At 40.8% G+C, this 14,364-nt stretch overlaps 1 protein-coding gene across 2 annotated transcripts in view; it reads right to left on the reverse strand.

The window, feature by feature from the left end:
- rev3l (REV3 like, DNA directed polymerase zeta catalytic subunit) overlaps nt 1–14,364 on the reverse strand; it is a 262,433-nt gene that overhangs the window by 85,816 nt on the left and 162,253 nt on the right. For both annotated transcript variants that reach the window (XM_069887629.1, XM_069887630.1), the window contains one exon: nt 2,736–7,254. In XM_069887629.1, the coding sequence (XP_069743730.1) occupies nt 2,736–7,254 (4,519 nt within the window). The remainder of the gene's footprint in view (nt 1–2,735; nt 7,255–14,364) is intronic.

The raw sequence follows: 14,364 nt of genomic DNA on the forward strand, positions 1-14,364 counted from the left end.
TCAGAACTGTAGCTCTAAAAAGGAGAGGCCAAGAGAGTGGTGAGAATAAGCTGTAAATGAATTCTGGTTAAAGAGGACAGTTTGGGAGGGAGGAGCTAGCCTTTTGTTCATATAAATAATAAAGTGAGGACAGATGAAGGAATGGAAGAGCTCAAAATATAGTGCTGCAGCATATGCCCAGCAGGTCTGATGGCGCAAATAGAGAGGGAAAAAAAGAGCTAATCTTACAAGTGGATGATGGCCTGGTCCATTCTGATACAGTGAGAGCAAGTTCCCTGAATTTGTAGAATTCAACATCAGGTAAAGAACTCTGCAACATGTCTGGACAGAAGAGCAATTGCTCGCCCTCAAGATTCCTTGTATTGAAATAAACACTCTTCAGGACATCCGTCCCACGATGCCTATTTATCCATCACTTCCTGTCCTTTTTAGATTTACTTGTCATCACATCTACTACCCCTCAACTCCTCCATTTGTTGCATTGGTTCCTAACCCGTACCACTCTAATTTACACCCTTCCACATGGCATGAGGGACACCTCATTCAAAGAAATTGGTTGCCCTCCAGTTCAGATACAACTTGTTCCTCTTGTACAGGTCCTACTTGCCCTGGAAGAGAACCCAATGATCCATACATCCAAATCCTTTCCTCCTGCACCAGTTGCACTGGGCAACTGGTTTATGGAGCACCTACTTCAGTCAACAGAAGTGGCCCCGAGCATGATGTTGCTGCTACTTTACTTCTCCATCCTACCCTGACCCATCTGTCAGCCTCCTACACTGTTGTAACAATGCCCAACACGAGCCTGAGGAACAGCACTTTATCTTAAGAGTTGGTAGCGTTCTTCAGCCTAACTTGCTTTCTCAGTCTGCACCAGAATGGGCCAGATCTGTGAATCTGACTCTATTCCTCCCCCCCGGCCCCCCTCCCCCCCCACGTCCCCATTAGCACAGGCTGACCCGCTGAATACATCCAGAGTTTTACATGGTATAAATCTTACCTTATCTTGTTTGTCTTCTAACTCTCTAACTGCCTTTCGTTACTTTTACCAGCATAGGACCATATCCTCCCTTCCTATCTGCCACATTGACCTGTTGATCAAATGATCTAATTTATCAATGGCTCTTCCTATCGGGTACATTCCCTTTGTCCACTCCATCAGAATGGTATTGACTTGTTTATACAAGGGCTTTGTTCTGATCAAATGGTTTTACTCTGAAAAATCAACTTTCTCCCTTTCTCTTTACACAATTGCTACCAGACCTGCTGAATTTATCAAATATTTTATTTTTTTTTAAAAAACTCATGTCTATACCATTATAAGAATTATTAGTTACCAAATCCAGAAGATGGCATGTGTTTCTGAAATTAACCTATTAGGCATACCTAGCCATAAAAGATCAAAGTTGTTTCCACTTCAAAATTTATATTTTCTGAAAGAGATGTGCTGGCACAGTACAAGATTAAGTTCCTTACTCTCAACTGATAATCCAGAGACAAAAATCACTTACACAGGCCTTCTGACTATCAGTTTATATGAAAAAGTTTTTATTTTCCAGCAAACAGTCTTTATTAACAGATGGTTAGCTGAATTGTTGGACTTTACAAAGTTAATTAAGGGTATATTCTCCAATCTCAACAGAGGTGATCTCCATGTTACTGGGGGTGTTGCATTCCTAGAAAATGGTCCATATTGTGGTTTTCTGTTAAACAAAGCTGGGACATCTGCACATTTCAAAAAATGTAATTTGAAAAAAAAACTTCCCACTGCCCCCCCTCCATAAATTATGAGTGAGCAAATTTTATTCTGTGTCTCAAATGTTTGGGTAGTGATTTATGAATTCTAGGAGTGAATTTCTGCAACCCAAATGATCACAAAGTGGAGCTTATCTGTGTGGTAAATGCATGTCCTTCAGGCTAGAGTATACTGATCACTTCTTGGATTATCTTCATCAGAAAACCACCTTGAACTTCTTTGAAATTGAAGTGTCCTGAACAAGTGGATTAAACCTACCACATCTGCAAGATTTATACCATGCTCCTGAAGTAAATTGAACATATTTCAAAGGTGTCAGTATAATTAGTCACCTACATCTGCAAGATTAGGATAAACCACTCAATACTGACACAAGTTAAACTTGGGTAAGATTCACCAGTAGGAATTTCATTTCATTAGATAACTGTCTAGCAAATGAAGCACCTTGGAATGCTGCTCTACTTTGAAGCTTAGTTCACTTCCGAGTGAATTCATGTCACTTTCTTATTGATACTCTATGGTGGGAAACAGCTCATAAAAGATTGTAACTATGCAAAAATTAATGAAAACTTTTAATAAAACAAATAAATACTGAAAAGTATGAATGACATCAGAAGGTCTAATGCCTGAGGAAACAGAAGTTTGTTCAGAGATCAACTCCATTAACAAAGTTAAGAAGAATTCTGAATTGCTGAAAGAGTGGAATTGTGGGAAGAGCATGGATGGAATTGGCTAAATAACAGAGAGAATGAGTTTTGGAACGTCAAACTTATTTATACACAAAGCAAGGTTAAATCATGGGGCATTAGCAATTATATACGCCAGTATATGCAGCATGTATAATATGATGTATAACATCACTGATATATAATATCTCACAAGATATTTCACCATGGCATCATACAATACTAAAATAATAACTTGCAAGTTAATTATTCAATAGTTTTACATTAGATACAGGGGCAATTAAACCTCTTACCAGGGTTTCTCTGGAGCATCTGAAGGATCACTGTAGAATGGCTCCTGGTAGACAGTTTCTGCCAGGTTATGATCAAGCAGGGTTGCTATGATTTCCTCTCGACTTGGTGGTGACATTAAAGGCTTTAAAACGTGGGCCCCTGTTGTACGATTGACATAAAAGTTACTTTTGGTTTGTAATGGTGAACTGACAGATGCTGAAGAACCATGAGATGTTGCTGGAGAACTATTGCTGTATTTGGAAGCACAGAGTTCTGGGTCTTCGCAGCTCATTGGTGCAATGTCATCGCCGTTAAATCCCATCGCTCCATTGGGACTTGAACCAGTGGAAAGGCCAGAAAGACAGACCTCCGATTTGTCACACTCTCTTCCACTTCCTTCATCCAATAGCATTATCTGGTTGGAGGATGTTATCATAGGGCTACAGGAAGTTTCATTTTCTAATGAATCATGACACTGAACAGGTGATTGGTCCTTGAGTTCCAATACTGACACTCCAGACAAATGGATACCTGATGACTCAGAAGAGCTTGAGAGAGAACTCTGAACTAGCACATTAGAATTGTTGTTCAATTGTTTCAATTTTTCTCCATTATCCAAAGAGGACCTTTCAAAAAGATCAGGGCTGATTGAGCCAGGCCTCGCCCACTCTGTACTGTCTGTTGGCCAAGTTACCTGGTCAAGGTGCTGGGGTTTACTATTCTGAGACTTATACGTACAAGTCTCTGTTACTGCCTGGGCAGGGACAGACTCTTGAATAACGTCACTCAGAAACTTTTGCGGCAGATTTTGCTCAGCTGCTGGCATGAATTGGCATCCAGAATATACAGTGCAATATCTAGTTTGCCCAACAGTATTGATATCAAAATTGTAGGACTGAGGAAGTTCAGGAGATAAACTATCAAAACTGTAACAGCTATCAAAGCCGGCATCTGAATGGAAAACAGGGTTGTCATCTGAAAAAGGACATTTGGACTGAGAAGCTTGAGATTTCTTGGTCAACTCTCTTTTTGTAATTTTGGGTTTCTTCTGTCCAATCTTGACACTTCGAGAATTTTTTGTTTTTTTGGAGGAAACATATTTTGGAGATTTTGATTGAGCAACACCTATATAGCTGTGAAGGTCTGCATCAGAACTTTTATTGGATTCATTTTGCTCATTTGTGCGAGAAACATTGCTATGAAACTGCAGGTTTGGTAAAGGAGCTTGAACATTCCCTTGCTGTGCTCTCTGTTGCCTTTTCTGTAGCATCTCTCTCAACACAGTGAGACTAGATTGACCGTTACTCATTGATGTCTGACCATCCATTGTATTTTGTTCTGGTTTCTGAGATTGGGATATATTAATCTCTAAGAAGGTTTCTGACACGGACTTCTGCTTTATTCGAGGAGGGGTAAAATTAGATATATCCAAGATGTTGCTCATTTCTTGTTCCCCATCAAAATCTTTTCTTGACAACCTACTGTGGTTACCTGAAGTAAAATTAAGACAATGACCATCCTTTCCACTTCCGACTAGAGAAACCCTTGCTGGTAAGCCTGCAGTATTGTTAACAGGTGAAAATGTGGAATATTGATTTATCTCAGGCATTGTTAGCTTTGACTGGTGATAAGGTTTGGATCGCTGAAGCTGCAGAGATGGATGATTCACTTTGCCAGACACAAGATCAGTTTGGGGTAATGTTGACTTGTGTTCAGGTTCATACAAGTGTGAATTCTCTCCACTTTGACTTTCTTTAACATGAGAACTACGTTGGCTATCAGTTTGCATGTGGCTAATGACCTGCAACATTTGTTGGGATGGCTTGTTTTTCTGTAGTCCGCATACGTCTTCAGCAGACTGAAGTGGCAGATGAGAACATGGCAAAGGCTGTGAAGAAGGTGGAACTGCAGAAATTGCTGTTAAGTGATCAAAGCAATGCTCACTTTGAGCAAGAGCAAATCCTGCCGGTGACGCAAGGCTTGTGTCCATCGATAACCTAAAGTTATCTTTCATTTGAGTTTTGTTATCCAGCAAATAAATGGGATCAGTGGGTGTACACGAATGACTAGTTTTACAGAGGCCGAGATGCAACTGAGACCGAGACGCTGTTGCTAATTGAGATAATGTGTCTGAGACTTGTTCGACTGGTGGATAGGTAAAGGGAGGTAGGTCTGCATTTTCATCAGCTTCTAGCAAAGAACAGTAGTAACCCCCAGATTCTCCTTGAATTTCTTCAGAATAGGGCTGTGTTGAAGGAAGATGGTCAGTTGAACAGATGCTAAGAGGAATGCTGGGCTGCTCATCAGCCTTGCAAGATTCTGCAGTAAGTACATCTTCAAAATCTCTACAAAACTCACTTCCGCTTTTCTCTCTAGATGAATTCAATTCTCCATTGACAAGTTCACTAGTTCCTTTTTTCTCATGCAGCTCTGAGCTTTGAGATGTTTCCTGCTTTTCACCAAAGTATGGAATTTTACTTTTCTGTTTCCGTGTCCATCTTTTCCGAGATTTTTTTCGATGTTTCCCCTTCCACTCATCTTTTTCATCACTTATCACCAGCTTAGATTTCTGGGATACTTTTGTCTTTTTAACTACTGCATAGTTAGCATTGCTGGGTGATTTTTTTCGGGATTTCAAACATTGCTTTTTGTTGGTCTTTCTATTATCGCGCACCAAACTTTTCTCATTAGAATTCCTGAAAGCACAGGGATCACAGTCTCTTACCAGGATGTCATCTTCAAGTGAAGTGAAGCTTAGCATTCCATCCTCTTGCATTTCACTTGGTGACCAACATCGAGGTGGTGATGGTTTAGAAGGACTTGGCATTCTCTCTGACATAAAGCCAAGCTTCGACATTACATCTTTATATTCTGTTGAACAGTCATCAGCCTCAGCACTGTAGCAAGGTGAAGGAGGAGAGAGGGGTGAAAATTCTATCCTCTTTGTTTTTATGCGACTTTGGCTGGTACGTCTCAGTTTTTCTTTACTTTGTAATTTTTTGAATCTTCCAACTCTTTTCTTTAAACTTGTTTGAACTTTTGGTTTCTTTCCTCTCTTTGGTGTAGGTGCTATTAAAGGTTTGCTAATAAAAGGAGGTTCACTGATCTTAGGCCACCAGTCTTTTAATGGTGAGAGCTTGTGGTACTTCTGCAGTTTATTATCATCAAGCACAACATGGTCCTCATTCGAGTCCACTTTGCCTATCTTAACCAACATATTTTTTCTTCCTTTGAACCGGTTAATAATAATATATTTTATTATCACAGGAGGCTCCTTCTTGTTAAGCCTCCTTCTTTTCCGCGATCGTTGAGCTCCATCTGCTCCATTATCACTGATTTTTGAACATTCTGGCTGAATTGGATTTGCCTTTAAGATCTCCGTGCCCTGGACAAGTTCACCGTCTTCAGCCTCATAGCTTACTTTCCGCTTCGTTCGGAGTGTATATTTACTGCATGCTAGCCGAAATGAATGACCCTCCAGGCCATTTTGTGAAGATCTTGCCATGTTAATATTTTGGGATGCTACTGGCAGTCCGATATTTAAAGATGGAATGGAAAGATGATCTAGTGGTACTTTATCTTGCAACAACCCACTGCTACAAGAAAATTCAGTAGCTTGGGCACTTATCTTTGGAACTGCAGTCTTTCTTGACACCTGGGCACCATTTGATTTCTTTCGACTTAATTTGAGCTTTAACCTAGTGTTATCTTGTTTCTGAGTTTTTGTAGATTTAAAAACTTTTTCCGGACACTTCAGACAATTGGGAAGTACCACACTAGGAAAAAATGTGTATTGTGCCTCATGCTGGTCAATGACTGTTTTCTCTCTTTGGGTTGCTTGAAAGTCTTCGTATCTGATTTTAAGATTTTGTTCAATGTTATTTCCAGCATCCATTGAGGTCATTTTGTGTTCTTCAAAGTGCTGAACCCCATTTTTTATACCTATCAGGGGAATCAAAGGTTTATCATACACACTGTTTTCTTTCTTACTTAATGCCAGGGGAACTTTATTAGCCATCCTTCCCACTAAGGAACCAAGATTTGAATTGCTATGAAATTCACCTTCACTGGTTGGGTTTCTCCAGTGTGCAAATGGCAAATTCTTTTCACAGTTAATGCTTAAAAATCGTTTAACTCTCTGAAGCCTATCGGTTTGAGCTGAGACCTGATTTTCATATTCACTGCTTACATGTTTGGCTTCACAGACTGCCTCTGGAGATCTATCTACCACTTCAGGGTCCACAGACTTCACATTGTCTTCACTGTATCTTAAATCATAACTGGTCTCATTAGAAAAGTTGGAAACAGAATCTTTCTTTGCTTTGATAAATGCATTTTGGTACGAGGGCAATTCCGTAGAGTTCAAACCATCGAGTGGATGAAGTATGGTACCTGCACGATTACACTGTAGTCCAACGTGATCAGATGATGGTAGTTCCAATATTGCAGGCTCTTTGTGAAAAGTTGTTTTGTTCAACACTTTGTCTCGAACAGCTAATGTAGAATGAGTTCTTGAACCATTTTCGCCTAAGGTATTATCTAAAATTCAATAAGACAGTCATGAAGAATAGATCAAATATAAAAATACTTCAGCTTAATGGAATAAATCTTGCAACATTAATGACTAACAATTTTTTAAAATAAATGTTGAGCACCAATTTTCAAGTTATTCTTTATTGCTTACAACAAGATTCATATATCAACAATGGCATAGTGGTCCTCATATACTCTCATTCCTTCCCTGAATACACGAGCTAAAAGCCAGAATTTAAGATAGCTCAATGGTTCAGTGAGTGAATTCAGCAAAATAGCCTATGCAAAGAAACAGCTTTCAAAAGATATGGCTAAGTTAGCATGCTCCCGGCCGCAAATAATTGTTCACAATTTTATCACTTCATAGAATTGAACTAAAACAAAAAATGGGACTGGAAGCAGTACACAAAAAAAGTGTTGAAGAAAGTCAGCAGGTCACTCAGAAATAAGAGGCAGTCAACATTTCGGCCTGAACCCTTCTTCAAGAGTGCCAAAAATCAGGCAGATGTCTGAAATAAAAAGGGGAGGGGGAGGGGAAGTGGGAGAAAGGGGAGAAGCACAGTCTAATAGGTAAAGAGGTAAAAGATGGATACAGGTGGGAGAGTAGAAGAGAATGAAGCTGAGAAGTGATGGGTGAAGAGAACCAAGGGCCAAGAGAGATGGCTCTCTGATAGGAGAAGGAAGGGAAGGGGTGGAGAATTGGAGGAAGGGAGACAGAGGGATGATGGAAAGAGAGAGAGAGGAAGAGGGGGTAATGGAAATTGTTGAAGTTGATACTGATGCCATCTAGTCAGAGACTGAATACAAGGTATTGTTCCTCCAATTTGTAGGTGGCCTCCAAACAGGCCTGGAAAATTGGTTTGAATTATTGTTTGCAATTCTGGTTGCTGCATCAGAAGAAGGATAATGGAGGCTTTGGAAAGGGTGCTAAATAAATTCACCAGAATGTTGCCTTGATTAGAAGCTATTAACTACAAGGAGAAGTTGACAAACTCGGATAGTTTTCTCTGAAATGTTGGAGGCTGAGGCAAGACCTTGTAGGTGGTTACAGAATTAGAGGAGACACAGATAGGGTAGATAGAGTTTTTATCCTAGTATGTAAATGTAAAAACCCACTAGAGGGCACAGAGAGGGAGGTTTAAAGGAGATGTATGGGGGAAGTACTTTTCCTCCCAAATAGTGATAGATGCTTGGAACATGGGAGTAGTAGAAGCAGAGAACAAAAATGGATGTTTAAGAAGCATTTAGTCAGGCACATGAATATGCAGGAAATGAAGAGATATGAACCATGTAAAATGGATGGAATTAGTGTAATTTGGAATCGTGTTTAGCACAGAAATCATGGGCTGAAAGACCTGCGCTGCATTGATATATGAAATTGTTGATTCATTAAAACAGTGTGGAAGTGTAAGATACAGACTTAGATGTATTTTTCAGAGCTTTGCCTGAAGGCATTTTTAGCAAACATTAGGTATTTTGCCCAACAAACCTCATTACGTTTACAGAAAAGTGGTGAAGAAACTCAGCAGGTCACACAGTGCCCATAGGAAACAAAGATATTTAGCCAACGTTTTGTCCAAGTATGAGAAGAAAAAGCAAAGCAAGGTACAAAGGTCCCAACCCCCTCTTCCCTCCTCCTGACATCATTTTATTCAGGAGCTTGCTCATACCTTGATGAAGAGCTTAGGCCTGAAACAATGGTTAGAGATCTTTGCTTCCTATGGATGCTGCATGACATACTGAGTTTCTCCAGCACTTTTTTCTATTAAACTACAATCTCAGCATCTGTAGCCTTTCTTGTTTAAAGCTTCATTATGTTTGCAGGTTTAAAATATACGAATAGAGGCTGGTGAAGAAACACCTTGCTGGCTTTCTTCTTGTGTTTAAAAACACACAACACCAAAGAACATGCAAGCCATTGTCCTTAGTCAGGTCCACTGAGTTTATTTCTCTGCTTTTTCTCCGTTGCCCTGCACAGCTTTCCAAATAAATCCCTATACAATTATGCCCTTGGTAGGAAGAAATTAAAAAAAAAATGCTCTAGGAAATTGTGGGGTGAAATTGGAAGACAAGAACAAAGGGAATTTAAGGGATGTGACTATTTTTAGATAATGAGACTCAATCAATTTGTGTTCGAACACACAAGAAAAACAGTTAACTCAAACCAGGTTCTTTGGCCTGATCATGATTGGGCGCTACCTATGCAGAGTTTACACATTCTCTCCGTAACCGCACAGATTTGTACAAGCAGTATTGATGGATTAATTAACTAATGGAAATGACCCCTTAATGCAGCTACACGGCAAAAAAGAACCAAGGGGGAGTTGAGAGGAATGTGAAAGAAACTGTTGCAGCAGGGCAGTCCAAAAGGGAGGCAGAATGGGACTGCTATCCTGGGAGTTCACGTGGTTCCAATTAGCTGAATGGCCATCTTCTACTTGGATGAAAACAAGTTATCCATGGGTGTGAAGTTTAGTATAAGTTCAACATAATTAGGTTATAAACATCCTAAAAATATTTGGAGATGGCAGCACCCTATTATTCTTAAGTCACAAAGAAATAGCACTAGTTCAACATGAATTAAATATAGGATGGAAAAATAACTTGGGCCATTTCAACATACAATATTAAAAAAAATTACTATATTCCATGATCATCTTGTATAGGGACATAAGGATTTGCTGCATACTTTACTTCATAGAAACAAGATTTACCCCCAACTCCCCAGACTCAGCATGAAGGTTTCTCCCTAAATCACATGGGGAGGATGGCATCCTTGGGTATAGGAAGAGGTGATGGTATCTGCTTCATGGTTAGCTCTTAGTGGTGTTCAAATATGGTGATCCTGATCTGGAGCTAAAGTGCCAACCCTTCTACCACCCAAGGACATTTACCTCTGTTGACCTGATGGCAGTGTGAATCCCTCCACAGGCACACATTATGCTAACATTGGAGGACCTACGTGCCCCAATCAACATTATTTGCCATATCCCAATGCCTTCTCAGTGAATGCCAGGGACTTCAACCAGGTCCGCTTAAAGAAAGTACTCCCAAACTACTACCAGTATGTCTCCTGCAACACCAAGGGATCGAACACTTTCAATCACTGCTACACTCCCATCAAGGATGCCGACCGCTTCATTCGACACCTGCACTTTGGAAAATCAGACCACCAGGCTGTGTTCCTCCTTCCTGCACATAGATAGAAACTGAAGAGTATGGAACCAGCAGTAAGCACTGATCAGAGATAGCCTGGGGAGGTAGAAGAGTGGCTTCATGACTGTGTTGAGTTGGCAAACTGGACAACATTCAAGGAATCGCGGTTGATATGAATGAATATGCTATAGTGGTTACTGACTTTATCAGGAAATGTGTGGACAAATGTGTTCCGACTAAGGCTTTTTGGGGGCATCCTAATCAGAAACCATGGATGAACCAAGAGACTCAAACTGTTGAAGACCAGATTAGTGATGTCTAGGACTGGCAATTTAGAAACATACAGAAAGTCCAGGTACAATCTACAGAAGGCCATCACCAAGGCAAAGAGACAATTCCGGGTGAAGCTGGAGTCACAGATAGATGTCAGACAGCTGTGGCAGGGGCTGCAAGCCATCACTTCTATAACACAAAACAAGGCAGAATCATCAATTGTGATACATCGCTTTTGAACAAGCGAGATGTTTGCTTTGAAAGAGAAAAGAATCAAGAACATTCACAAGCCCCCACAGCCCGATTACTCTCTGCTCCCAGTCTCAGAGGCTATGGTGGACAAAAAACACCAGGAGGGTGAATCCTCAAAAAGCAGCCAGCTCCAACTCCGTCTGCAAGTTCTTCGACGACACCACCATTGTTGGCCGAGTAACTGGAAATGATGAGTCAGAATACAGGATGGAAATTGAGAACATGGTTGAGCTGTGCCAGAACAACAATCTTTCTCTCAATATCACCAAGCCTAAGGAAGCAGCTGTTGCTTTTAGGAAGGAGAGGGGCCATGCACTCATCTGCATTGATGGGAATGAGCTGGAGGGATTTGGAGCTTTCAAGTTCTTATGAGTCCATATTTCAGAAGACCTTTCCTGGAACCAGCACATTGAGGCAACTGTGAAGAAGACATACCAATGCCTCTATTTCCTAAGGAATCTGAGGAAATTTGGCATGTTGTCACATACTCTATCAAGCTTCTACAGATGCAATTTGTAAAGTATACTGGTTGATGGCATCACACTGGTTTGGGAATTTGGGAGGCTGCAGAAGGTAGTAAACATAGCAAGGAGCATTACAGGCTCTGACCTCCCATCTATTGCAGACATCAATGCAAGGCACTGTTTTGAGAAGGAATTCAACATCATCAAGGACCCGCATCACCCTGATCACAACCTCTTCTTACTGCTGCCGCTTGCCTTTGGGCAAAAGGGTCAAAAGCCAGAAAACCAGCACCTACATTCAAGAAAAGTTTCTTTCCAACGGCGATCAGATTCTTGAACCTTCTACTTGTACACTAATCATGAATTGTCTGCACTATTGCAAGTCACTTTTCTTGCACTAAGATTTCCATGAATATTTATTATCTATCTTGTGTATTTATTGTCTCTTCAAACATATCAATTAGTCTACTATTAGAGTCTTTCTTAACAAGTACCTATCCGGCTGAAGCAAGCAAGAATTTCTATGCATATGAACATTATACAATGTATGTGCCAATAAATTCATCATCATCATGATTTAGATTTCAGAGTACATACATGACATCACATACATGACATCACATACAACCCTGAAATCACATACATCATACAACCCTGAAATCACATACAACATGACATCACATACAACCTTGAAATCACATACATCACATACATGACATCACATACAACCCTGAAATCATACATCACATACAACATGACATCACATACAACCCTGAAATCACATTCATCACATACATGACATCACATACAACCCTGAAATCACATACATCATACAACCCTGAAATCACACACAACATGACATCACATACAACCTTGAAATCACATACATCACATACAACACATACATGGCATCACATACAACCTTGAAATCACATACAACCCTGAAATCATACATCACATACAACATGACATCACATACAACCCCGAAATCACATTCATCACATACATGACATCACACAACCCTGAAATCACATACATCACATACAACACGACATCACATACAACCCTGAAATTTCTTTTTCCTACATTATTACCATTAATTGGTGGAGGGGTAGCAGCTGTTCCTGAACCTGGTGGTGCGAGTCTTGTGGCACCTATAGCTCTTTCCTGATGGCAGCAGCGAGAACAGAGAACATGGTTGTGATGCTTCAGTATCTGATGAGCTGAACACCTTCTATGACAATTTTGAGAAGAACCATACAGGGCCTACTAGGATCCTTGAAAAGGCTGAAGATCCTGTGTTATCTGTCTCTGAGGGTGACGTCAGAACATCATTCAAGAGGGCGAACCCTCATAAGGCATCAGGCCCTGACAGCGTACCTGGCAGGGTACTGAAAATCTGTGCCAACCAACTAGCCAGAGTGTTCATGGACATTTTCAACCTCTCATTGTGGCAGTCAGAGGTTCCCATCTGCTTCAAAAGGGCATCAATCATCCCGGAACCCAAGAAGAGTAATTTGAGCTGCCTCAATGACTACCACCCAGTAGCACTAACATCTTCTGTGATGAAATGATTTGAGAGGAAGGACATGGCCAGAATTAACACGTACCTAAGCAAAGATCTGTACCTATTGCAATTCGCCTATTGTTACAATTGCTCCACAGTAGATGCAAAAATCGCTGGCTCTCCCCTCAGCTCTGGATTACCTCAAAAACAGCAATTCATACATGTGGCTACTCTTCATCGACTAGAGTTCAGCCTTCAATACCATTATTCCCTCAGTGCTGGTCAAGATGCTAAAAACTCAAGGCTTCTGTACCCCCTTTTTCAATGGGATCCTTGACTGTCTCATCAGAAGACCAGAGTCAATCGCTTTTTGGCCTTTTGGCTAAGATCAAGTGTAGGAAGAGCACAGTCAGCACGATTTTGAAACAACTTCTCCTCCTCACTGATCATCAACACAGGCGCACCCCAAGGATGGGTGCTTAGCCCACTGCTCTAATCATTAAACACCCATGACTGTGTGGCCAGACACAATTCCAATGCCATCTACAAGTTCGCCGATGACACCACAGTTGTCGGCAGAATCACAAATGGCAATGAGGAAGTGAACAGGAGGGAGATGGATCAGCTCGTTGAATAGTGTAACGACAACAACCTTGTGCTCAATGTTAGCAAAACCAAGGAGATGATTGTGGACTTCAAGAGGAAGTTAGGAAAACACGACTCAGTCTTCATTGAGGGTTCGGTACTGGAGAGGGTCAAGAACTTCAAAATCCTGGGGTATTAACATCTCCAAAGATCCGTCCTGGAGCCTCCACATTGATGCAATCACAGAGAAAGCTTGCCAACAGCTATACTTTGTGAGGTGTCTGAGAAGATTCGGTACGTCACTGAAGACTCTTGTAAACTCCTACAGGTGTACTGTGGAGAGGACTCTGGAGTTTATTCATGTCCTGAGAGTTTGCACCTCCAGAGTCAGCCAGAGGATTGTTAACTTGGCCTGCGACATCACAGGCACCAGACTTCACTCTATCAAGGACATTTACATGAGGTGATGTCTTAAAAAGGTAGCCTCTATCCTCAAAGACCCTCATCACCCAGGCCATGCCCTCTTCACTCTGCTACCATCGGGAAAGGTACAGGAGCCTAAAAACGAGCACTCAATGGCACAAGTTCAGTTTCTTCCCCGTTGCCATCCGATTCCTGAACAATCAATGAACCAAAGACACTGCCTTACTTTCATGCACTACTATTTTAATTTTTTTTTAAGCAATGTTGTAAGATGGTTATAATATGAATGTTTCCACTCTGATGCTGCCACAAAACACCGAATTTCATAACTTGTTCATGACAATAAATTTTGATTATGATAGCGTATGTTAGGTGGTCTGGATCTTTGATGATTGCTGCTGGTCTCCAATGGCAGCGTTCCTTGTACAAAAAACACAAAATGCTGGAGAAGCTCAG

The sequence above is a fragment of the Narcine bancroftii genome, chromosome 6 (assembly GCF_036971445.1).
Source record: "Narcine bancroftii isolate sNarBan1 chromosome 6, sNarBan1.hap1, whole genome shotgun sequence".
NCBI lineage: Eukaryota > Metazoa > Chordata > Chondrichthyes > Torpediniformes > Narcinidae > Narcine > Narcine bancroftii.